The following is a 24444-nucleotide window of genomic DNA, read 5'->3' as shown; positions in this document are numbered from 1 at the left end:
AGGGGGGATGCCATGACTGTTAAAGTGATATGTGAGTTTTTTTAAATGCATGACATGGATGTGAACATACAGGATTTTTTTGGAAATTAGAGCTTGTTTAGTGACAGATATTTTCAGAGGGGGAAGTGTGTGTGGGAGTAGTAGTAAGAGTCCTTTCTGAATTGGACACACAAAAGCAAAGGAAGCTGTGTTGGTCTATGGGGCGGGCAGGGGGAAAGAATCTAAAATTCACTCATGGTCAGGCAACAGTTTAGGACTAGCCAAAGTGTCACAGAACAATGAGCTGCATTTTCCAGAAAACTTAATCTGGCTGGATGTTAAGCCAAGCAGGGCTGAGAGAGGAGGGGAAACAACTTAATGAAAAACAGAGCAAGTAGAATGAGGGCTGAATTTCACACACCCCTCCACAAATGTTGCTGATCCAGTTTGCCTCCCTGTCTCACCGTAGCTGCTTTAAAAGCAGTTGAGAGGTGCAATCATGGATTTATTTTATTTTGCATTTATTTTGACTCTTGGATACTTCTCAACACCAGGGGGCAGGTGTGGAGGATTAGTCATCTATATGTGTATTTATTTAACAGACTTTAGAAGCTACTTTATTGTATAAACCTACAGGCAGTTTACATAAAATATACATTAAAATTATCAATAAAAGTCCAAAGTTGAAATGAAGCTAACCTAAAGAAACGAACAAAAATCAAAATATCAATAAAACCAACAGTTAAAAACATGCATTATAAAATAAAACTGCATGTTAAAATACACGCTGACCTTACGTATCTGTGTAGACTTGCCTAAATAACAAAAAAATTAGCAGTTAAAAAAGTCAGGACTTTTCCTGTAAAGCAAGGCATAATCTCCTTGTGCCATGCTACCCATGCCTCAATACCAGAAGGCCAAGAGAAATTAAAGCATTTTTAGATGTGTGGGGTAAAGTCCTAGGCCTGTTGTTGTTGTTGTTTAGTCGTTTAGTCGTGTCCGACTCTTCGTGACCCCATGGACCAGAGCATGCCAGGCACTTCTGTCCTCCACTGCCTCCCGCAGTTTGATCAAACTCATGCTGGTAGCTTCAAGAACACCATCCAACCATCTCATCCTCTGTCGTCCCCTTCTCCTTGTGCCCTCCATCTTTCCCAACATCAGGGTCTTTTCCAGGGAGTCTTCTCTTCTCATGAGGTGGCCAAAGTATTGGAGCCTCAGCTTCACGATCTGTCCTTCCAGTGAGCACTCAGGGCTGATTTCCTTAAGAATGGAGAGGTTTGATCTTCTTGCAGTCCATGGGACTCTCAAGAGTCTCCTCCAGCACCATAATTCAAAAGCATCAATTCTTCGGCGACCAGCCTTCTTTATGGTCCAGCTCTCACTTCCATACATCACTACTGGGAAAACCATGGCTTTAACTATACGGACCTTTGTTGGCAAGGTGACGTCTCTACTTCTCAAGATGCTGTCTAGGTTTGCCATCGCCTTTCTCCCAAGGAGCAGGCGTCTTTTAATTTCGTGACTGCTGTATATCCTCTAATTCAGGGGTCGGGACCATTTCCCAGCACAAATGGTTTCCTCATGGGGAACCAGGGAGGAGGAGCATGCCAGTCATGGGTGGGGCAAAATGTCTTGGATCAGCTCAATTCTTTCATTTATTTGGGCTATTTATAGCCCACATTTCAGCAAAGACTCTCAGAGTAGCATACAATAGGAGAATAATCACAATTTATAAGCAATAAAAAACATGGAAATAATAAAAACTGAAATAAAACAAGACATAGCTGAGCGATACAATAAGGTAAAACGGCAACATTAAAAACCCCAAACACTTAAAAGGCCTGGCAAAAGAAAAAAGGGTTTCAATGGCATCATCACTAACAAGAACCACCAAGGCTGGTTCAAGGCACGCCTCTTGGGAGTTATTTCCAGAGTTAATGGCTAGGTAGACACCATACATTTAAGACACATTTTCACCAAAGAACCCTGGAAACAGTAGTTTACAGAGTTGCCATTCCCAGTGCCCTTTAAAAACAAGCAAGCAAGCAAGCAAGCAAGCAAGCAAGCAAGCAAGCAAGCAAGCAAACAAACAAACAAACAAACAAACAAACAAACTACAATTCCCAGAATTCTTTGGGGAAAGTCAAGTCATGTGCTTTAAATGTTTGTTAAATACGTACAGTAATACCTCTGGTTACGAACCATCCTCCTTGCGAACGCTTCAGGCTATGAGCTCCGCTAACCTGGAAGTACCGTATTTTTTGCACTTTAAGACTCACTTTTTCCCTCCTAAAAAGTAAGGGGAAATGTGTGTGCGTCTTATGGAGCGAATGCAGGCTGCACAGATATCACAGAAGCCAGAACAGCAAGCGATCCCTCTTGCTGTTCTGGCTTCTGAGATTCAGAATATTTTTTTTCTTGTTTTCCTCCTCCAAAAACTAGGTGCGTCTTGTGGTCTGGTGTGTCTTATAGAGCGAAAAATATGGCAGGTGCTGATGGTTGCTAACTTTGTCCCGGGATGTGTGCGTGCAGCAGGAGACCCCATTAGCAAAAGCACGCCTCAGGTTAAGAACGAACCTCTGGAATGAATTAAGTTCGTAACCCGAGGTACCACTGTATATGGCGTGTACGCAGTCAGCAGGCTTCCATCCTGCCTGTTACTCACAGACTGGCAGGGCAGCCGTGAGCCCAACATTTAGGCTGGTTGTGTCGGCAAAGACTCTCTCTTAAAACAAAGGGTGTAGCTCATCGCTGGGAAGAACGCAAACTGCCTGTGGGGGCTTGGTGAGCAGAGGGCGTTGTGCTGACCAGCTGCCACCATTTCCCTCAGGATGATGGCCTCCACTAGCACAGCAGCTCTGACAGGATCAGGCTCTCCCTCCTCCAGCTGGTCGGCATGCGGGCTGAAGTCAAAGCGGTCAATCATGTCGTTGAAATAGCAGAGCTGGGCAGGCGAGCAGTTGGCACACGGGTTAAGCGGGCAATACCCCCGCCGGTGCACCTCCAGGCTAACCCAGTGGATGTAGGTCTTGCGGCAGCGGGGGCAGTGGTGTAGGCGCTGGTGATCGTGGAGGCGCTGGTGGAGTTTGAGGTGGATGTGCTGGGTGAAACGGCTGTGGCATAGGCAGCATGCATAAGCCTTTATCCCAGAGTGCAGGCGGAGATGGGTTTTGAGGTTGCTGGTACTGCTGAAGCGTTTGGGGCAGACCTAGGGGAGAGATTGGTTTCTTGTTAGCCCAGGCACTGGTGCATTATGGGACAGAGAAAGCCCTAGACTGGCTCATCTGTGCTTAATTTCCAGAACGCTGCGGTTCATATTAAGCCTTGAGCTTGCTCCTTTACTTGTCAAACTTCAGAAGAGCAGCCTGCTAGGAGCTCTTTAGCATCACTGAGGTGCTGCTTTCCAACAATCAGCTGGAAGCGGAATTAAAAATGGTGATTTCCTCATAGTGCTTAATAGAGCCAGGGCTCAGAATGAACTAGTTTGGTTTAATAATACTCACGGAATTAGTTCAGAAATCTCTGAACTATACCTGAAAGTAAAAAACTTTACTTCAGGATGAGAACAGAAATTGCGCGGCTGCAGCAGGGCGGCAGCAGGAGGCCCCATTAGCTAAAGTGGTACCTCAGGTTAAGAACAGTTTCAGGTTAAGAACGGACCTCCGGAACAAATTAAGTTCTTAACCAGAGGTACCACTGTGTTTTATACTTCAGTGCAGCGACTTATAACATTCTGAATGAAGGAAAAAAATGAGCAAGGATTATTTGGATCAACTTGAATTGAACTGTGAATTGAACTGGTTTGTTTTGTAAAGGGATGTTCATGACTGTTCCCTTTTGGACATGTTGATTTTGAACTAGTTTCTTTTTAAAGTTTCCAAGCTCTGAGTATAGTGTAATTCAGCAGTGCCTTTCCTTGTGGCCATACGAAGAAATAAGGCCCACATGACTTTAATTAGAAGCTTTCTCCTTTTGGTTTCTAGTCCTAATTGCTTACAAATTCAGTGTGGCCCCAATGAATCACTGGTGAATTGCATGATAATTTGTTGTCTACGGCCATACTACCCTGAACACGCCCGATCTCGTCTGATCTCGGAAGCTAAGCAGGGTCAGGCCTGGTTAGTACTTGGATGGGGATGATAATTTGTAGGTTTCTATTGCCTGCTGAGACTTTTATTTCCTGCTGCACTGTAATGCAACCAAAGCCGTGTACAAATATAGAACTTTTAAAAAAGCCATGGATACTGTAAATCAAATTAAAATGCAACACACAAATACAATAATCACATATGATAAAAGAATTTCTTACACTTAGATATTGAAATATTAATATGCCTAATAAGCCAATGATAAAATTAAGTATGATTTGATGGCCTGTGTGAAAGTGAACCAGTTGGACAGACACTATCCCAGGCCCTGGCCCTAGAATCTACCAACTGTGTTTCCAGTATTGAGGGACCAGAGAACAGCTTCCCGCTCCATAGTTCCAGCCTTATGGTTTGGACAAATTCATATTGACTATTGGGAGAAGGAGAAAAAACTTCTCCCGCTCCACTCCATGTATAAATTTATATCACTATAACTTTCCTCCTTAAGCACCATTTCCCCCCAAAGCCCCAAACGCTGTAACCTTTCCACACACGCATATCTCCAAGGGACCAAATGGTCTCTCCCCCACTTCACCTGGCCTTTTAATGAGGAAAGAAAAGTGCCACCTACCAGGCACTTGTGTGGCTTCTCGCCTGTGTGCACCAGATGGTGTTTCTGCAGGTGAGCCAGCTGGGTGAAACGTTTTTTACAGACCTGGCACTGAAAGGGCTTCTCGCCACTGTGCACTCTCAGGTGGACCTGTAGGAGGAGGACAGTTCAGTGTGAGCTTGGAAGGGATGGAAAAAGGGGTGCCTAAAAGGGTGTCTTTAAGAATGAGAGACATAGAGAAGGGAACAAAAGGGTTCAGTTGTGGTTCGGAACAGAGGAAGCTGCTTTAATACTGAATTGGACCAGTGGCACATCTAGCTGACAGGCAGCGGCTGGCCAGGGTTTTAGGCAGGGAACATTCCCAGCCCTACCTAGCAATGCCTCGGATTGAACCTGGGATCTTGCGCAAACAGGGCAGATCCCCTGCGACTGAGTTATGTGTCTTCCCCCAAAAGAAGAGCAAGGTTGAAGACAAAGAATCTCCATCTGCAATGAAGGGTATGCCACACCCAGTGCATCAGGAAAGAGTGGAAATAAAGAAAAATGCTATTATTCCACACCATTTTGAAGTTCCCTGCCTTTTTTCAGCCAAAACCCATCTACCAAGCTGGTCTCCACTAACGGAGAATCTAAGGGTAGTCACAATGTGAACTTCAATAAGGTATACTCAGGGCCGTATTTAAGTTTGATGGGGCCCTAAGCTACTGAAGTTAATGGGGCCCTTTATATGTCCAGCTGTCCTTTGTCAACAACAAATTGTCACTGTTTTTTGTGTTGAATATATGTTATATGGTAATTAAATGGACCTAATAGGTATCTAAAGCCATTTGAACATAATTTTATTTGTTTTTTATCTGATATTTTGGAAATGTACATCCAGGTTTTTTCCCTTTAATTTTTTTGGGGGGCCCCCAAGATAGTGGGGCCCTAAGCTTTAGCTTGTTTAACTTATATGTAAATCCGGCACTGGGTATACTGAGCACACACCTGAATGAACCCTTACTACACCCACCCATCCACCCACACCCCTAGCATATTACTGGACTATGTCTGCAACCCCATCTCATAATTCTGATCCCAAAATAAAATTCTGCAGCCATAGTCAAACACAGTGTCACAATGGAAAGTCTAGTGTTAACACAGGTATAGACACCTAGACTGCAACTGCACATGGGTGGAGCAAGTGGCTAGGGCGGGTGCGCAGCTGGGTACAAACTGTACAAACTGGTACTTGCCAGCTGTTTGCAAATGCTATTTAGTCACCATGCCCAGACCTTCAGGAAACAGATCTAGGGCATCATGTAGGATGTGGAGAGAGGATTAGACAATTCTGGATGGGGAGGATAATTGGTATGAATTTGTTCTCAACTGGATGTCTCCAGATGTACCTTGAGATTAGAAAGCTGCCCAAAGCTCTTGGAGCAGATATGGCACTCGTATTTGATTTTGCCATTCTTCTTCCCCAGAGGGTACATTGCAGACTTGCTGCTTTCCTGGGAATCTGGTGGGTTGGTCTTTGGCGTACTGAGGTTGATGGTCTCATCCTGGCAGGCAAGCTGGGAGGGAGCTTTCAGCTGCTGAACTACGGAGCCACATGAAATGGCAGGGTGCCCTTGGTCAGAGTCCAGAAATGAGAAGATCCTGGTGTGGAGGGAAGAGAAACGATTTGGTGGTTTCTGGTCCACTTGTTTTCCATGTGGCAAGAGGGGAGGGAAGACAGCTTGAGACATCGCTGGAGAGGGAGGTCGCCTTTTCCCCAGGGAAGACAACTTTAGGGATGTGATTTCTCTAGGACCTGTTAGAGGCAATTCAAATGGAAATGAGAAGGTCTGAGGGGCCAGTAGAGATGTGGGGTGGTGGGCAGCTGAGGTGTTGCAGGCATAGTGATAAGCCTGGGGTAGGTTGCTCCTTGGCTGGCACTCTGAGCAGGAGGAAGACGGGTTACTGAGATGGAGCGGAATTTCCTTCCAGAGCGAGGTAGTTGCGTTGTATGGGTAGCAACTGGGGCCATACTGTCTCTCTGGGCCCATGTCTCTTTGGCTTGGAAGACCAGGCTTCTCAGAAGCAACTTCTTCCTTGGATGCATTCTGGGGAAAGTTAAGCTTTGTGGCCTGTTCTTGCATGCTCCCAGGGGTCTGTGCCTTTGAATCCACTTTTTGGTTTTCTGCTGTCTTCCTTGGCGGCATGTCTTGTTCTAGCTCTTCAACATCAATTATCTCTTCCTCGTCCTTGTCTATCTTTGTGTAAATAGCTGTGCATTTTTGGTCATCTTTGGAGGCATTCTGTGGTGGTCTACTGACTTTCTCAGGGAAGGGCTGCACCAGGAAATCCCTTGAGATTAGATACTCTGCAGAGTAAGAAGCAAATCTGCTTTTAATTGTTGCTCTTTATCTTGAAACGTATTTATGAAACTTAGAGAAATGAAATACAACAGTAAAAAAATATCTGACAAACTTTAAATATATCTTCCGCAATCATCACCTCTTTTTTTTAAAAAAGAAAGAAATGAAGAATGCCAAATATATATTTTTAAAACCTCTTTTCAGATTCTATGAGACAAACTAGTTCTGAGTAAAGATGGATTAATAGTTCCCCCAGTCTTAAATCCAGTGCTTCACATTGCCACATCAGATTGCAATATAAAAAGTCCTTTTGAAAATCAACCAGCATTTTGGTTCCAGTTCCTCAGACATTTTTGTTTGAAATTTTTCCAAAGGCACACGTTTTTGCAAAGCAATTTATCCTAATAGAATGCATTTTGCATGTTCTTTTCCCTAACATATGTATTTTTAATGCACACTTTACCCTAGTATATGCACTTTTGTACTCATTACTGGGGAAAAGTACATTACAAAATTCAGAGAAGTGCACATTTCAAAGGAAAGCTGCAATTCAGCTGACACACTGAGAACTGCAAATTAAAAATGCACATAAAATTGATTTTCTCCTCTGTCGCTATAACTGAGTCTGTTTCTCAAAAATGAACTTTCCCCATCTCAGCATATGTAGCTGGGTGATGGGGAGTAGGAGGAGATTTATGTGTTTATGCTGCTGGTCCTGGAACAAAATGGCCCTTGCCTGAATTGTTGCTGTTCAACCTATTGACAAGTGTGGTGTTCACCACCTACAGTGCCCTCACCTGGTTTAGTTGCCAGCTCCCCTGAGAGCAATTTTTGGAATTCTCTAGGTACCCCATGCATGTACCAAACCAAAAGTTCAGCTCCAGCCAAGATGGGTGTTATGGTATAGAAATAGATCTCCAGGTTGCACTGACAAGCCATTAAGTTCTGGGCTGGGTGGGTGGGAGCTGGATTCACATAGCACATCCAGTTACTGCAGTCGGGGTCACTCACGTCAAGAATGTGGTAGAGCTCTCCTTTTGCAGAGAAAACCTGGAGGAGGGGAAAGAGAAAGAAGATCTGGGTAATTGCTGGCATATATATATTTTAACGGGGGACCAATTATTCTGCGTTTCTCTCTCCCAACAGTCTTAATACTTCCTTGAGCCTCATCCATTTAAGGCTGCCGTCTCCTCCTAGACTCCATCTTACGACTGATTAAAAGCAAACTTCTGTGGCTTAAACATCAAGCCAGCTTTTTTCTTTCTCCCCACACCCCTGCTTTTCACCAAGCAGCTTAATGAAGAGAACTCACAAGCTTACTCCTCATTTTGTGACGTTTTGCTTCTTCCTAACCAAAGTGTCGCCCATCCAAGTATAGAAAGGGGCTGCTCCTTCATCTCCTTGATCACAATTGGGTTACAATATCTGAAGTTTCCAGATACATAGCAAACAGACAAACAAATAACTTTTAAAAATACATTGTAGATTTTATCTGGCCAAAAGGGGCCATTGTGTCTTTTGCAGCTGTTACTCACCCTCCAGTAGTGCTTTTGATCCATGTTTTTGGGGATATTCTCTCTGGTGTAGATCTTCCCAACCAGCGGCCCAAAGCGTGTTCCTTGCGGGATATACTCTCTGCTGATCACAGCTATTACCTACAGAAGCACCAAAACTATCTCAATTCAAGTCAGGCCTGAGTCTTCATCTCCTTCATTTGTACCTGCTAATATTTGGCTGATTTTATAAACACATATTTTATGGCAGGAGAGACTCATGCACATGAGCACACCAAGAGAAACCAGGAACATAATATTTTAGACTTGTAATGTAATGCTCCAGAAACCTAAATCTATTAACACCTCTGCATGGTGGAAGAAGAGTTCCCTTGTAAGGTAAAGGTAAAGGACCCCTGGACTGTTAAGTCCAGTCAAAGGTGACTCTGGGGTAGCAGCGTTCATCTCACTTTCACCAAGGGAGCCAGCGTTTGTCCACAGACAGCTTTCCAAGTCATGTGGCCAGCATGACTTCCCACCACAGTGGTACCTATTTATCTACTTGCACTGGGATGCAAGTATCTACTCTGCATGGGACATGGGTGGCGCTGTGGTCTAAACCACTGAGCCTCTTGGGGTGAGCTCCCATTGCTCTCAGTTCCTGCCAATCTAGCAGTTTGAAAGTTCCCTTGTACAATTTATTGTACTGGTCTCCCACGTCCTGTGCCATCACTGCACCACGCTGGCTCTCTTGTTGTCTACCTTCCTGACCTGACCGAGACAGAAGAAGCAAAGCTGATGGAGGGGTCATGGCTAAGTGGTAAAGCACCCCTGCTCTGCGTGCAGAAAGCCCCAGTTTCAAACCCCAGGTAGAGCTGGGAAAAGACCCTTGTGTTGAAACTACAGAGAGCCACTGCCAATCAGCGTTGACAATAAACCGACTCATTATAATGTAGGGTTTTGTTCTGCGTGCCTACTTCTAATCCCACTTCCTTTCCACAGCACATCTATGCTATAGGTCCCATCTGCACTATACATTTAAAGCAGTACCGTACAACTTTTAACAGTAACGGCTTCTCAAAAAAAACAACCTCTTGGGAATTGTAGTCTCTTAAGGGTGCTTAGAGATGTGAGAAAACTCCTATTCCTTCCCAGAGCTATGATTCCCTGGGAAGAGGGACTTCCAGTTAAGCCACTTCAAAAAAGAAATTTGCACCCTGTATGGATTCTAAAAATCCATGTATTACCCTATGTATACAAATTGCTTAACCAATATAAAACCTGCCCTCTTTTTTTCTCCAGCTTCTGCTTCCCCCTAGTGGCTTCTTAAGGTTGTGAACATAGCCAAATGCCTTTTCTCTGTGTTTGGAGACAATGCGGTTGGGGTTGGTCGGTTTTAAGAATCACAGGCGGGAAAACACACACCTCTGCATTGCAGCCTTGGCAGGGGTGGGGACAGGGAGGGCTCCATGTTTCCTTTTGCCCAGCCTTCGCTGACAGGGTGCCCTCTAAATGTTTTGGACTACAACTCCCATCAGCTCTAGACAGCATGTGCTGGTTGGCCAAGGCTGCTCTTGTGAGGGTGTTTTTTTTTTTAAATCAGCAAACCGCAGCATCACAAAGAGCAGCAAGTATGCAGGGAAGGCAAGACAAAATCCTGAGAAAGATTTCCATGCCTTCCTGGCTGGACACCTGAATTCAGGATCAAGACAGGTGTGATATCTGAGCCTTCAGTAAAAAGAAGCAGTCTACTGTATCCACAAATACAGTAGGGAATTGTGGGGGGTGATTTATGAAAACCCCATTTGACAAATTGTTGGCATGCATGGATCAGGAAAAGCAGGCTTTGGAGGAGGCCAGTTGGCCAGTGTCCTGTGTTGTCACCAACACACCTCTCCCCAATCCCCAGAACACCTTTGCAACCATTTAAAAACTGTTTGAAGCTCCTTCTAATGAGGAGGAAAACACAGGCATATAAATCTGATAGTGCTTGCAAAAAACCCCCAGTGCATTTGAAAGCATAGCAGTAAAATCATCATCTTCATAATTACCAGTGCTTGCAAGAATATAGGGTATTGCAAGCACCAATGACAAGCTGTGCTGTGTCTTGGCCTGTGTGGTTGGATTTCAAACCACATGGGCAGGGGAAAATGGGTCACCCAAGATCAATGCAATGTCAGGTGATTAACAGGTAACTTGTGCACCCCTGGTGTAAATGGAAAAGTGTGGTAATATGAAAGAAAGAAAAAGGTGTGCTGGGCCTGGGGGTAACCCATGAAACGCAGTCCAGGACCGGTCCAGAATCCAAAGGTTCTGCTGGGAGTCAGTCCGACAGGGCCAAGGCAGGACACGAGGCAGGAAACCAGGCAAGGACAGGTACAGGATCTCAGGCAGAATCTAGCATACAGCAATGTTGCTCCCACAACCTGGGGCGAGGTCTGACAGCCTTTTATCTTTGTCGGGGTAGTGGCTGTTCTTGATCCCCCGGTGACTCACCTCTGTGTTTTGCCTGAAGGCGAGCACTCCTCCTGTGAGTACTCAGGTCTCTCCTTCTCTCAGACCTTAGTCTCTGCAGCTTGGGAGACTTCGGTGGGTTACTAGACTCAGGGGCCGCCTCAGCCTCCCCTGACCAAACTGGTAGTGGAGCAGCTGTAAGTGATGGCCCAGCTGAAGGCAACAAGGTAATCCCCACATCTGGAGCCAGGGTAGGCTCAGGCCCCTGACTCTGCCCAGCTGGTGTTTGTTGCAGGGGAACCTGTGCAGACAGGGACTCTTCAGGATCAGGCCCCAGACTTGGTTCAGATGATGCCTGAGGCAAAGGATCCGGTACAGACTGAGTCTCCTCTGGTTCCGAGTCCAAGCCTGAGTCCCAGGCCATCACAAAAGGCACCTTATACATAGACCATTTGTCCATCTAACTTGGTGTTGTCTACACTGACTGGCAGCAGCTCTCCACGGCTTCAGACAGGGAAGAGCACAGAAAGAAGAAACACAATGGTGCACCTGCATCAGCACAACTGACCGCCTTCATCTGCCCCAGCTGCAAAAAAGCATGTCTCTCCCATATCAGTCTTTACAGCCACTGTAACTCCTGTTTGACTTCACCCCCAAAGGCACATTCCTCCATTGTCTCCTGAGAGAGGCGGATGCCAGCCGACCAGGAGATGTCAGGGATTGAACCTAGGACCTTCTGCATGCAACGCACTTGCTCTGCTACTGAGCTCTGGCTCTCCCAAAGGAGTAGCTTGCCTGGAGCATGCAGACTGAAGTGAGACTCACACTGCCTGATATGCTGCTAGCATGCAAAGCCGGGCTCAAGCTGCGGGTGAGGAACCCACTTGTGACCCCTCCTTAAATACTACACCACCCTTCCCCTCTCACATACTTTGTCAAGAGGAAGCTGGGTGTGCAGAGAAGCTGTTAACTCTGCATCTCATATGCCTACAGTCAATTCCACAACGCCTGGAGCCCTCTTTCCTTTCCAGCAGTCATAGAAAAAGATGACAACTGTGCAAGGAGCATCTGTTAAAGATTCGGAAACCTAGGCGAAGGGATTTTCAGACACGGTTCTTCTGCCAGTCCTGCGAAGACCTGCCACAGTCTGTACCCATTCAGGGCTGGGGCTGGGGAAATGGTAGAGGCTGGCAGTGGTGCAGACCAGGTCATAGAGGATGGTCAGACCGAAGCTGGCCAGGTGGGCGGGAGGGAGGGAGGGAGGCCGGAATGTAGCTGGAAGAGAATGAGGAGGGATTGCTTTGTCTCTTGCAAGGATGGGTGAATATGTCAGTTATGATTTCTCTCAGTTGCTCATTTGTATAAGTTCAGTTCTCCAAATTTCCACATCAATTTGTGTGTGTGTGTGTGTGTGTGTGTATATATATATATTTGGAGATATATATATAATATGTTATTGTGAAAATTGATCAGCAATTTTTGTGCGAGTTTCCCCTATTATATGCATTTTATATGCAATTTTGCACAATACACACATTTTTGCAAAACAAGCTCCCTTAATATGATGCGTTTTTGGATGCTGTTTTCACTAATCAGCATTTTAACTTTGTACACTGGTTCCTATACTTCTCTCTCCCCTACCCCACAGGCAACCTGAAAATCCCTGAGGGTCTAGGCAGGCCACTTAATGATCTTTCTGCCTGTTGTAGCAATTGTAGGGGTGCTGCATGATTTCTCATTGTATTTTTACAAATACAAATGAAGCAGTGGTCCATAGAACACAGTTTGGGAACCCCTACTCTGGTATTTGCATTTTTGCATACATTATTTGGCAGGAGAACTGCCCTTGCACAGTTTGAAAAAGTGTGCATTGCAAAGGATGGCTGCATTTCAGTTTGCAGATTGTTTTGGAATTAGGTAGGTTTGAGAACTGAATCGAATTCCGTCCCCATCCCGTGTCACTTGGGGTGTGCGGACAGAGGAAGGGGTGCAAATCAGTCCGGGAGACCATACAATGGAAGGTCCACCCTGCTGGGCTGGCCACTGGCATTACCTCATTGTTGCTGTTGCGCTGGAAGGCCAGGTTCCGGGGCAAAGAGGCTTGTGCTCGCGGAAGGTTGGCGTGTGGTTCGTACAGCTGGTCCTTCACAATGTAGGTACACTGATCCTCAAAACCCTCCCCTCTCCATGGAATGCTGGTCTCTTCCTTCATCCTTCTCCTCTCAATCCAGCCACGGGATGGGGAACAGAACCTGGCACAAGAGTGAAGGATTTTATTTGTTTGTTGGTTTCACAGGAATACATAGGTAAGTCTAGGTACCGGGGGGGGATCTGTGACAATTCCTGGAATCACATATTCCCGGAGGCATGCCTAGGGTGCCTTGTACCCTTGGCAAGGAGCTGTACTGGAGAAACTCCTGCCCCCCAAAAAGAATCTGAGAAACAGGCAAGGTTGTCTGAACAGGAGGAACGAGCCTCCTTGGGGCTAGATGGGGACACCCATGCTGCTCTCTGCCTGGAAGATGCTCCAAAGACCCCTTTCCATCATCATCATCATCAGCAGCAGCAGCAGCTGGAAATCCTGGCAGATTCCCTATTCAGGCAAAGCAGGTGCTGGCAAGGTCACTGCAGGTGTCGGGAGGACTCCAATGCCTGAGAGGTGATTTTTGTGGCTCTCCCCTGGGCTTGCGCCCTGGGGGGGGGGCAGTTTCGCCAATCCCTAAGTATGCTTCGGCACATTCTGCCTGCCAGTGCTTTTTGGGGGGGGGGCGCAGGGATACGCATACCCCTAAACATTTTGTGAATCTAAGTTTGGCCTCACTGAGGGGCAGTATTTCAATATGAGTAGGAAAATGAGAGTACCCCTAAACATTTTTTAGGGGGGGAGAAGCACTGCTGCCCACTAATATCTCACCCCTTTCTCAAATTATTTGTTATTTAAAGTGGTTTTTTAAAGTAAAAAAGTAAAATAAAAGCCCATAAGAAATGAAAATAACACCAATGCATATTTTTGTAGCTAATTTGGAATTTCAGAGGTAGAAATAAAGGGAACAAGAGAAGCGGAAAACAGTTTGTTCATATTTATTGTCTGTGGGCACTTCCAGACCGTCACAGTTTTCTGGTGGGATTCAGTCACACACCAGCAAATTCAGGTAGTGAAATTAGAGTTGCTTTGGTGCTCTTGTGCGATAAACCTGCTCTCCCTACCCACCCCCAACTTCCATTTGGAGCTTTTCGTGACCAGAAAAGAGATGAATAAATGCACTGGGAAGTGTGGGGTAACATTTGCTTGATGTCACATCGTGAACAAGTCGAAACAAATGCTAAATAAGTGGCCAGCATTGTCTATTCACCCTGCAACCTCTATGCAAGCAAAATCAGGATGAATGCTCAATCAGCAGGTCGGCAGGGAGTGACCCACCTTCACAAATGGATATCTGTTGCTTGCTCTGCCTTTTGCAGGTTCTGAAGGTATATCTGTCCAAGTGGCGCTGAGCTACTGATCCCCAGTGTTTACATAGGAAGAGCATATGAACAGGTAAGTTGTGTCCATCCTAACTGCAGGTGCACTTCTGTACTGTTGTGATAAATGCAACCCAAGAACTCGGGAACAGTGCTGCTTTATCTAATTAAATCTTGCTCTCATTCATGATTTTGGACTGGTTGCATGAGCAGTATTGGAAACTAGGGCTGGGCCGGCCCTATCATTTAGGCAGAGCAAGGCAGCTGCCTCAGGTGGCAGATGCTGGTGTCTGTGGACTCTGGCAATGAGGTGCTGGAGGGGACAGAGTTTTGGCTGCTCCACAGCTGGCTCAGCACCCCCTAGGCCAGCCTGCTGATTTCAGGTACTGTACAGTGGAGGACAATGTGCCATTTTGGGGTCCACCTCAGGTGCCAAAATGTCGGGCTGGCTTTGTTTAAAGGTACAGTGTGTACAACACCCAGTTCCCACTCCTACTACACATGTGGGGAGCTCCTGCTGCTGGTGTAATTTGGGGCAGGGTGGCTGAGTGACAAGCCACTGGACAGGCTCCAGTGCTGAGGTCCAGGCCCACTGATGGTCCCTGGTCTGCAGTTTGATAAACACTGTTTCAATTCATAAACCAGTAACAAAAAATAGGTGGGAATCTTATCCTATCCGTAGAGGCAGACTACAATTATACCCCTTCTGCAAGGGTGTTTTTTTGTTTACCTCTAGTAACTTTTTTTAACCAGCTCCTGTTCTTATGCCTCTAACAAACTGGTCTACTGCTATTAGCAGGTGGTTATATTTATTGCCATGCCCTGAAAAGCTTATTCTGCTGATTTTTCCTCCGCAGGGTTACTTTTAAAGGAACAGGAGCAGTCCATGCCATTTATTTATTTATTTATTTATTTATTTTGGTCACTTGGCAATCTTAACCTTACATCTAGTTTAGCATATGCTTAGAGGCATGCTTGCAGTTCCCTAGTGATAAAAGTAGCAGTTTTCCCCATAGTACAACAACAAAAATTTGTTAACCAGTTCATTTATTTCAAAACTGGATTTTGTTTTCAGTTCATTTCTTACACAAGGACTTCCATTTCTATAGCCCTACTATTACTAGGAAGCAGAGTGTAGCTGCATCTCATCCATTCTGACAAAAGCTCTGCGAGAAGGGCAGGCCATCTAACAATTCCCATTTCACAGATTGGAGGACCGAGGCAGAGAAACTGCGGTTTGCCCCAGGACAGTGTGAGTTACAAGCTAAGCTGGCATATCAGTTCTGCTGTTCCATGAAAGAGGAGGCAAAGTGTTGTCCACTGGGCTGCCTTGGTCCTCATTTACAATGTGCAGATTGCTAAACATGCACACCTCCTGCCTCCCAAAACAGAGATGAAAAATGTGCACTTACTTTGAATTGCCTTTTTCTGGTGTGGCTGCAGGGAGTCCATGGTGGCCCTGTCTGGCCTTCCGCTCTCACCATTCCATTCCCATCACTTCCCAGGACCACCACCAGCATATGATTCTGACAGTATGTTTTTGCAAACGCACTTTGCAAGGATATCACGTGGCAGGGGATTACAGGGGATTAGCTGGAGATGGTTCCTGTTTCGCCCAGCAGAAAAAGCAGGTCCAGATGGAGGATTTGGTAGCCCCTCTACTTAGAAGGCTAAGATAGTGTTAACGGCAGCAGCCTCAGCAGGAGGGATGCCCTGACCCCCGGCATGAACCAGGAGGTGGCCTGTTGAGGTTTTGTCTGACCCACTTGGTGGAAATTAGCATTGCCCATCAGCCAACTCATCCAAGAATGAAACGTTTTCAGTTTGAATGAAATGAAACCAAATCAAGATGAAATTAAAGCTTCCTGACCAACAGAAGCTTGCTCGGAGCTACTGGTCATGGCTATATTTTCTAAAAGTAGTAAATATGCTTAGCATTTTTAGAGAACCGCAGGAGGAGGAATTGATTGTTAAATCACTGAGAATTGTAGCTCTGTGATGAGAATAGAGGCCTCCTAACAACTGTCAGCACCTTTAACAAACTGGACTTCCCAGGATTATATAGGGGAAGCAGTGACTGTTCAAAGTGGCATGATACTGCTTTGAATGCACTGTTTCCCATTTCCTCTATCAGTGGTAGGTGCTTTTCAAAACTCAGATTACTGGATCCAACTTTTACCCAGATCCCTTGAGAGAGTGAAGTTTTTAGGCAGGTCTTTTCTCTCTTTCTGTCTCTCTGTTTGGGGTGGAGTGGGAAAATGATCTGAGGGAGCGAGGAGAAAAGGGCCCACTTGAAATTCCAAATGTGCCCACAGGCCAACATATTATTATTATTATTATTATTATTATTATTATTATTATTATTATTGTATACATTTGCTGGTACTTGGGGTTGAGAGATAGGTTCAAACATTTTCAAGCAGGCAGTGTCCCCCAGAGAACCTTGGGAACTGCTGTTTGTTAAGGGTGCTGGGAATTGTAGCTCTGTGAGGGGTAAACTACAGTCCCCAGGATTGTTTTGGAGGAAGCTGTGTTTTAAAATTTGATTTAAATGTATGCTGAGGGTGTGGCAAGAGTGACTGGCCCAAGATCCACCTGGTAGGCTCTGTGGTTAGGTAGGGATCTGCACCCAGGTCTCCCTTGTCCTAGCCTGACGTTATAACCCAGGCATAGTCAAACTCAGCCCTCCAGATGTTTTGGACTACAACTCCCATCATCCCTAGCTAACAGGACCAGTGGTCAGGGATGAAGGGAATTGTAGTCTCAAAACATCTGGAGGGCCGAGTTTGCCTATGCCTGCTATAACCAATATGTTTAATTCCTGGTGCAGAAGTACCTAGAAATCACTGGTCTCTCTGTGGGTGCTGAGAAAGATCCAAAACAGTATAACTGCCCTCGAAGGAATTGCTCTTTTGATGTGGGAATTGCTAGAGAACCCCACAGCAAAGAACATCTACAAACTCTGAAGCCGTCAAGTGTTTTCATGCCTAAAATGTTATACAACAAAAAAGAATCCTCACCATTTCCCACTCCCCATCTGTGGTGTCAGCTAAGAGGTCTGAGGTAGTTTCTTTTTTACTACTCAGGAGTCAGCCAACCCTCCAGCACTTTCGTTGAAAATGGCTAAGCAGCAGCAGCAAGGTTTGCATTCAACAGAAAGCATGATGAGGACTAAATAAATATGTAACATTTCCAGTAAAAGATTGGGGCAGAGGGGTGGGGGTACGAGGTGGAGGAAAGTGTGACAGTAGCTTGCATGCTTCTGGGCAGTGTTGAGCGAAGTGTTGAGGAAAAGCTTAACAGAGAAAGTAACTACTCACCAGGACAGTGCCTCAAGTGTTCCTAGAATAAAAATAATACTGTTTAGCAGACTTCAAACATTCAAAATCATCTCACATACATGGTCTCAGTCATTTTAGGCCTACTGTTAAACAGAGTGAGGCAGCCCTCTTAGGCAACTGATTTGTGGGTGCTATAAAGGGGCAGCAAATTGTTATCTGTTTGATGGACTATTATTACAATTATTATTTTGTGAGATTTCCTGTCTGAGGTGCCAAATTAACTTGACTAGTTTTGCATACTATTAGGGATGGGGCAGAAATGTTACTTTGTTTGCATTTTAATGAGAAACTACCTAATTTGCATTCTCAAACAAGTACACAAACCAAAGAACCGCTATCCAATGAAATTCTTTGTTTTCCAAATCTTGTGATGCAGTTCTCCAACCAATCAATGTGTGCAACAATCCATATAACTGGGGAAAATTGTACATAAAAATGCATATATGTGTGGAAATAACATACAAAGCTGCATTATATTAGGGGAAATTGCTTGCCAGAATGTGTATATTAGTCAAGACTGCATACAAAAATGTGGTTTTTAAAAAGAGAAATCAACAATAAAATGCTGATAGATGTTCCTGATTTTTTTTCTTCTTAAAAAACCCCCAATTTTTGCAAATTGCGGAAATGTGGAGAAATGAATTTAAGATTGCAAAAATGGGAAATGGAGAGAAACTGTCCTATACCTGGAGGTCTCAGGGTGGTTCACAGAATAAAATCAAAATATAAAATCACAAAATACACAATCAAAATAAAAACAACAACCCAATAAACTCCCCCCCCCAAACCCCCACATTTTAAAAGGCGTAGGATGTCAATCAAATCAACCAAAGGCCTGGTTAAGAAGGAACGTTTTTGCCTGGCTCCTGAAGGTGTATAATGATGGCACCAGGCAAACTTCCCTGGGGAGAGCATTCCACAGACAGGGAGCCACTGCAGAGAAGGCCTGTTGCCACCCTCCAGACCTCTCGAGCTGGAGGCACACGAAGGAGGGTCTCAGAAGATGATCTCACGGTCTGGGTAGGTTCACATGGAAAGAGGCAGCCCTTGACAGTGGCGTAGCGTGGGTTGTCAGCACCCGGGGCAAGGCAAGTAATTTGCGCCCCCTAACCCGTGGATTTGCGCCCCCTAACCCATGGATTTGCGCCCCCTAACCTGTGGATTTGCCCTAACCCCAGATGTTGCGCCCGGGCCCCCCTGCACCCCCCACGCTACGCCACTGGCCCTTGAGATATTGCGGTCCTGAGCCATTTAAGACTTTATAGGTCAAAACCAGCACTTTGAATTGGGCCCGGAAACCAACTGGTAGCCAGTGCAGTTGGACCAGGATTGGGGTAATATGCTCAAACCGTCTTGCTCCAGTGAGCAACCTGGCCACTGAATTCTGCACTAGCTGAAGTTTCCAAACCATCTTCAGAGACAGCCCTACGTATAACACATTGCTGTAATCTAACCTTGAGGTTACTAGAGCATAGGCAACAGTAGTTAGGCTATCCCTGTCCAGATAGGGGCGTACCTGGGCCACCAACCAAAGCTGATGGAAGGCACTCCGGGCCACTGAGGCCACCTGAACCACAAGCGACAGCAAAGGATCCAGGAGTACCCCCAAGCTACGAACCTCCTCCTTCAGAGGATATGTAACCCCATCAAGAGCAGGCGATCTCCCATCCATCCAGTCTAGAGAACCAGCCACTAACAGTGTTTCAGTCTTATCTGGATTGGGTTTCAGTTTGTTGTCTCTCATCCAGTCCATTACTGAGGCAAGACACTAGTCCAGCACTTCCACTGCCTCAACTGCAGATGTAAAGGAGAAATAGAGCTGACTGACATCAGCATACTGCTGACAATGTACTCCAAACCTCTGGATAACCCCACCCAGCAGTTTCATGTAGATGTTAAACAACATAGGGAATAGGATTGAGTCCTGTGGAACCCCACATTGAAGGTTCCACAAGGTTGAAAAGCATTCCCTAAGCAACACCGTCTGGAAACAGCCATCCAAGCAGGAATGGAACCACCGCAAAGTGATGCCACCCACCCCTAGTTTGGACAGTCGCTCCCAAAGGATGCCATGGTCAATGGTATTGAAAGCTGCTGAGAGGTCAGGGAGAATTAACAGGGACATGTTAACACTCTAACTGCAAAAATCAATAGATTTATCCCCTCCCCACTGTATTTTTCATTTACCGAATCAAAAATCTAAGTGGTAAGTGGCTGCAGTTTGGGGAAATTGAGGAAAACGGTGCTGGAAACAATAAATTAAGAGAACTATGTTGTGGGCCTACTTCTGTGTAAATTCTACAGTGTGAACTGAGTGAATTCCATCTGCATTTTCTTGGAAGGTGGTTTAAGACTGATTGTAACAGGGAGCAGAGATGGGGGAGAGATTTTTCCTATCTATTATGTTTATGGTATAGGAAATGAATTATTTTATATCAGTAGTTGAGGTAGATTTTCTTCCTAGTTTCAGAAATATCATTACTCGTGTGATCATTATAGATTCCTAGAACCTCCATAATATTTACAGAACAAGATAGCTCCCACATCAGATGTCCTTTTTGTTGTGCATTCATGACAATTTGTGCTTATGATGGTATCGGGGTGGTAATATGTGATCCTTTCAACCCTGTTTGTCTCTGCAAATGCTTTGGGGTGGGCCTACTGCTTCCTGATCTTTCTGTTCAATAGTGGGTAGACATGTGATACAACACAGTGATTTCTCCAAAGCAGCTCTTTATTTTGTAAGCTGGAACAGAACTGAACAGCAAACAGCTCAGCCGGCCTGCTTTTATAGGCAGCCGGCTGTCAACATTGTAGCAACAACAACCCAGGGTTTCCTGCCTAAAATAATAGACGTGGACCTGAGTGAAAACTATCTACATGATACTCATGGTGGCCAGTGTGAGAACTTCAATACATAACACTTTCCTCTTTGGGGATTTGTCCACTAAAACTCCTCCCCAACTGCTTCTCTCTCTGCTGGGAAAAGATACAGGTAGCCACATCTCACAAGGTTTGATGTCTCATATTTGTAAGCGCTGCTTCAATTTTAACATGTCAATATATTCAAAACTAATCCCAAAGGAAATACTACAGATACTACATTTCTCAAAAAGTCTAACGATATACTGTAAAGTTAAGAGAGAGCTTACACTCTTTTATATCTCTTATCATGTCAGTAGATAAATTCCATACTGCATTCCCACCAACAATTAAAGCATTAAGAAAAGTATATTTTCTGCATTATATAATGCAGAAAATAAAGCATTAGTTTGCTTTATTTCTCTGGCTACCTGTGTTCTCCTCACACCAGAGACTAATAGCAACTTGCAGGGTGTAGGGAACAATTTCCGTTAGGGAAATTGGGGGCGGGGCGGGGGAAGAGTACAGGGAATGCTTTTAGGTCAGGGGTGGGTGACTTGCACCCCTCCAAATGTTGCTGGACTCCAGTTCCTATCAGCACCAGTTGATAATGGCATTGCTGGGTTCAAATTCTGCTTCAGCTGTTCCATTGGGGACTCTAGATAAGCCCCTGCCTCTTATACTACACTCTTATACCTTTCTACTCAGAAGTAAGTCCCACTTAGTTCAGTGGGGCTTACTCTCAGATGCTTGCTCCTTATTTTCTCTCATTCTTTAAAAACTGTGATTTTCCCCTGCCTTTGCTGAGGGCTTATTGTGACAAAGAATATTTTGCAAGATGAAGCCTTTTGCACGAATTGCCACTCTCCCCAACAGTTACGGATTAAAAAAATAAAGCAACCCCAACCCCAAGAATCCTGGAAACTGTAGTTTGTTAAGGGTTCTGAGAACTGTGGCACAGTGGGGAGTAAGATGCAGCGCCCAGGATTGTTAAAGACAGGGGTGCAATTTAAATTTATGGTGTATATACGCAGCCTTGAAGTGTATGTTATGCCTTCAGGGAGTGTGGAATGGAAAGGGCTATGTCTGCAATACTGGCCATTTTTTGCCTGATTTGCTGCATTCCATTCTGTGCAAAAGTTGTGCATTCTATTCTATTCATATGGCTTTGTTTGATGTTCAGAGCTTTCTCTTGTGACAATGTGTCCCTCTCCCAACAGCAAGAAATTTCCCCAGTACTACACCATTGCCCTAGTGCGAGGTACCATCATTTCCCAACATGTCTTCACAGGTGATTGTTACCACTTTTTAAAAAGTTTTGAGTGTCTTTTTAACTCATCCAGCTTTGTTCTAGGAACCCAGGAATATGCCTTATACAGAGTCAGGATATTGGTCCATCTAGCTCAGCTCTTGGTCCACCATAAATTGCCCTTTGGAAGCACCCTTTGTTTCTTATTTACTTATTTTTTTTATTGCCATTCTTACTTTAATATGTGTATTCTTAGCTGCCATGGATTGGTATCTATTTACAAAACAAAAGAGAGTTGTGTCCAAAGTGGATCCTACTCAGAGTAAACCCACTGAAATTAATGGATATGACTAACTTCGGTCCAATAATTTTAAAAGGTCTACTCTGAGTAGAAATTTGTTGCTTACAGCCTATTATTTTAAAAATATTGTCTGCAGATCAAGCTGTTAATAAAGCCACAGGGAAATAGTTGGCCATCTATTTCTGAGCAATTAAAACAAATGAACAATCCCACCCATTTTATTTCCATTGTCCAGTTTCCATCTCCTTTACCTCCCCTCCCACCTTGCTCCTGGTTTGCAATTCCACATTTTTCTATTGTTACATGCAGTTTTTCTCTTTTTAAAATTGTTTATTTTTCCTTTCTTTTCACAGTTTTGCGATCGGGGTATTTGAACAATTTCAGTTACCCATGGCACTACTGTTTGGAGAAGACACCTATGTATTTGGGGACAACAAAAAAGTCTCAGCAACTCTTGAGGAGGACACACCATAACATCTGAGGTGCTTCCATACGGCAGTTTACTGTAGACTGGATATTGGTCATAGGATACTGGTGGACAAAGATATCAGTTCTGATTCTCTGAGTTTCTCATTTTTCCAATCTTAAATGCAGTTCTCCACATTTTCACAACAATTTGCATTAAAAACAACAACACAAAAAACATTCATGAAGTTTCACCAGGATTTTTGCACAAATTTCTCCTAATAAACTTATTTCCATATGCAATTTTGACTAATATACACATTTTCACAAGGCTTTCCCTCCTAATACAATGCATTTTATAATTTTATTTTTGCTAGTGTATACATTTCTGTACACTTGGCAGGAGAACTGCATTGCAAAATTTGCAGAAGTGCAGGTTTTGAAGCACTGCTGTGTTACGGGTTGCGTACTGTTTCTGAAAGCACACATTAGGCAGGTTCACTTTTAAATGCAAAATGATGTGACCTTCTCCCTCATCCCTAATTGCTCGTGCATACAAGGTTTTTGTGGCAAAGTTTTAGGATTTTCCATGGAAATCGTCAACCGGGGTCAAATGGGAAAATAATGCAGGGCCGAATTTTGAAGAGGATATCATTGTGTGATCACTGCACACAACATCCATGTGTGCACAGCACCAGGTCTGCAATAAATTGCCACCTACAATGCCCCCACAACTCTTCAAATTCCACCAAGACAAATGGCAAAGTATGCCTATGATACCTTTGCCAAATGATACCTTGCCAAAGTACCCTTGTACCACAGCTGTTAGAGCCCCTGGGCTTGTGAAGAGGTCATTCGGAAATCCAAACTTCCTATTGCTAAGAATATAAAATATGGCTATTTCTAATGGGATACCTGGATATAAAGGCAGAGCAAAGGAATGTTGCAAAACGACCCACCGAAAGAGTGAGGTAGGTACCAGAATGGAAAAGCCCTTTGACTCCAGGGAGCTGGCAGGAGGACCAAAGATTGCCTACCTGGGTTTGGATTGCTGCTTCTTTATCTCTCAAGCCAAGAACCGGTTGTGAGAATGAAAGGGAATCCACTCTGATCTCCTTTTGGGCACGTTATGAATGATTCAGCTGAAGCAACAGGAAGTGTCCTTAATTCTTCGGCTCTTGCTATATGCTGAGAGGAAAGTCAAAGCCACTATACCACAAGGAGGAGGAGGAAGAAGAGAATATTCTCTGAGGTGCTTAGTTTCTAAGAAGAGAGGTGCCAGGGTTCAAGATAGGTTGGAAGCTACCCTGTATGACACAGACACTCAGATGAGACACAGCTGCCCCTGATGATTCACTGGTCCAAAGACATTCTTGCATACTTGGGGGCACTCTTCTTCTTCTTCACATTTGCATCCTGTGCTTAGTTCAGCACCTGGGCAGAAAACAGCTTCCAGGGGTTGGTTTGGACCCTGCCCTGATAATAAAATGCAAAAGACCAGCTCCGCTCCCCTTAAAACAAACACAAAAAGCTGCCCACCATCCCTGGGCATCTCACTCGCAGCAAGCACCGTGCTGTTCCACATCTTTACACTTCCAATGTGCGTAATTGTATCACAAGTCAACTTGTTAAAGAATCCAATGTACTTATGGAGCTTTGGTTAAACTTTGCCAGGGGCAAACTAAGTCTTAGGTTAATCCTCAATTTGGGTTTGATAGGCCCGGGATTGCTGCTTGTGGACACAAAATGAGGTAGTCACATTTTGGTGGCAGGTAGAATTTACCCTGAGACACACAGCGGACTCCAGGGATGGTCTCTGGATATTTGTTGGAGATCCAAGACTTCCAAAGGCTGT

The 24444-nt window shown here is 44.7% G+C and overlaps 1 protein-coding gene and 1 long non-coding RNA gene across 2 annotated transcripts; one reads left to right on the top strand and one right to left on the bottom strand.

Moving 5' to 3' along the window:
- Positions 1-1333: 1333 nt before the first annotated feature.
- Positions 1334-13215, bottom strand: ZNF683 (zinc finger protein 683). The gene is made up of 6 exons (XM_028738760.2): positions 13023-13215; positions 8558-8677; positions 7820-8072; positions 6069-7027; positions 4702-4830; positions 1334-3190 (listed from the first exon to the last, which is right to left on the bottom strand). The coding sequence occupies exons 1-6, from the start codon at positions 13179-13181 to the stop codon at positions 2678-2680; spliced, it is 2133 nt and encodes a 710-aa protein (XP_028594593.2). The 5' UTR covers positions 13182-13215; the 3' UTR covers positions 1334-2677.
- Positions 13216-14080: 865 nt separating this feature from the next.
- LOC114601530 (uncharacterized) lies at positions 14081-22831 on the top strand. The gene is made up of 3 exons (XR_003707777.2): positions 14081-14507; positions 21855-21925; positions 22538-22831. It is a non-coding gene; the product is annotated as an uncharacterized LOC114601530 (long non-coding RNA).
- Positions 22832-24444: the final 1613 nt, after the last annotated feature.

Source organism: Podarcis muralis, chromosome 7 (assembly GCF_964188315.1).
Source record: "Podarcis muralis chromosome 7, rPodMur119.hap1.1, whole genome shotgun sequence".
Taxonomy (NCBI): Eukaryota; Metazoa; Chordata; class Lepidosauria; order Squamata; family Lacertidae; genus Podarcis; species Podarcis muralis.
This window is presented reverse-complemented; position numbering and strand designations above follow the sequence as displayed.

Excerpts from the sequence above, each read along its gene's own strand:
- ZNF683 (XM_028738760.2), bottom strand. The coding sequence starts at position 13,181 with ATGAAGGAAGAGACCAGCATTCCATGGAGAGGGGAGGGTTTTGAGGAT. Across the intron at positions 8,678-13,022 it reads AGCGCAACAGCAACAATGAG|GTAATAGCTGTGATCAGCAG; the intron begins GTAATGCCAGTG and ends GTGCTTCTGTAG. Across the intron at positions 8,073-8,557 it reads ATCAAAAGCACTACTGGAGG|GTTTTCTCTGCAAAAGGAGA; the intron begins GTGAGTAACAGC and ends CCCCTCCTCCAG.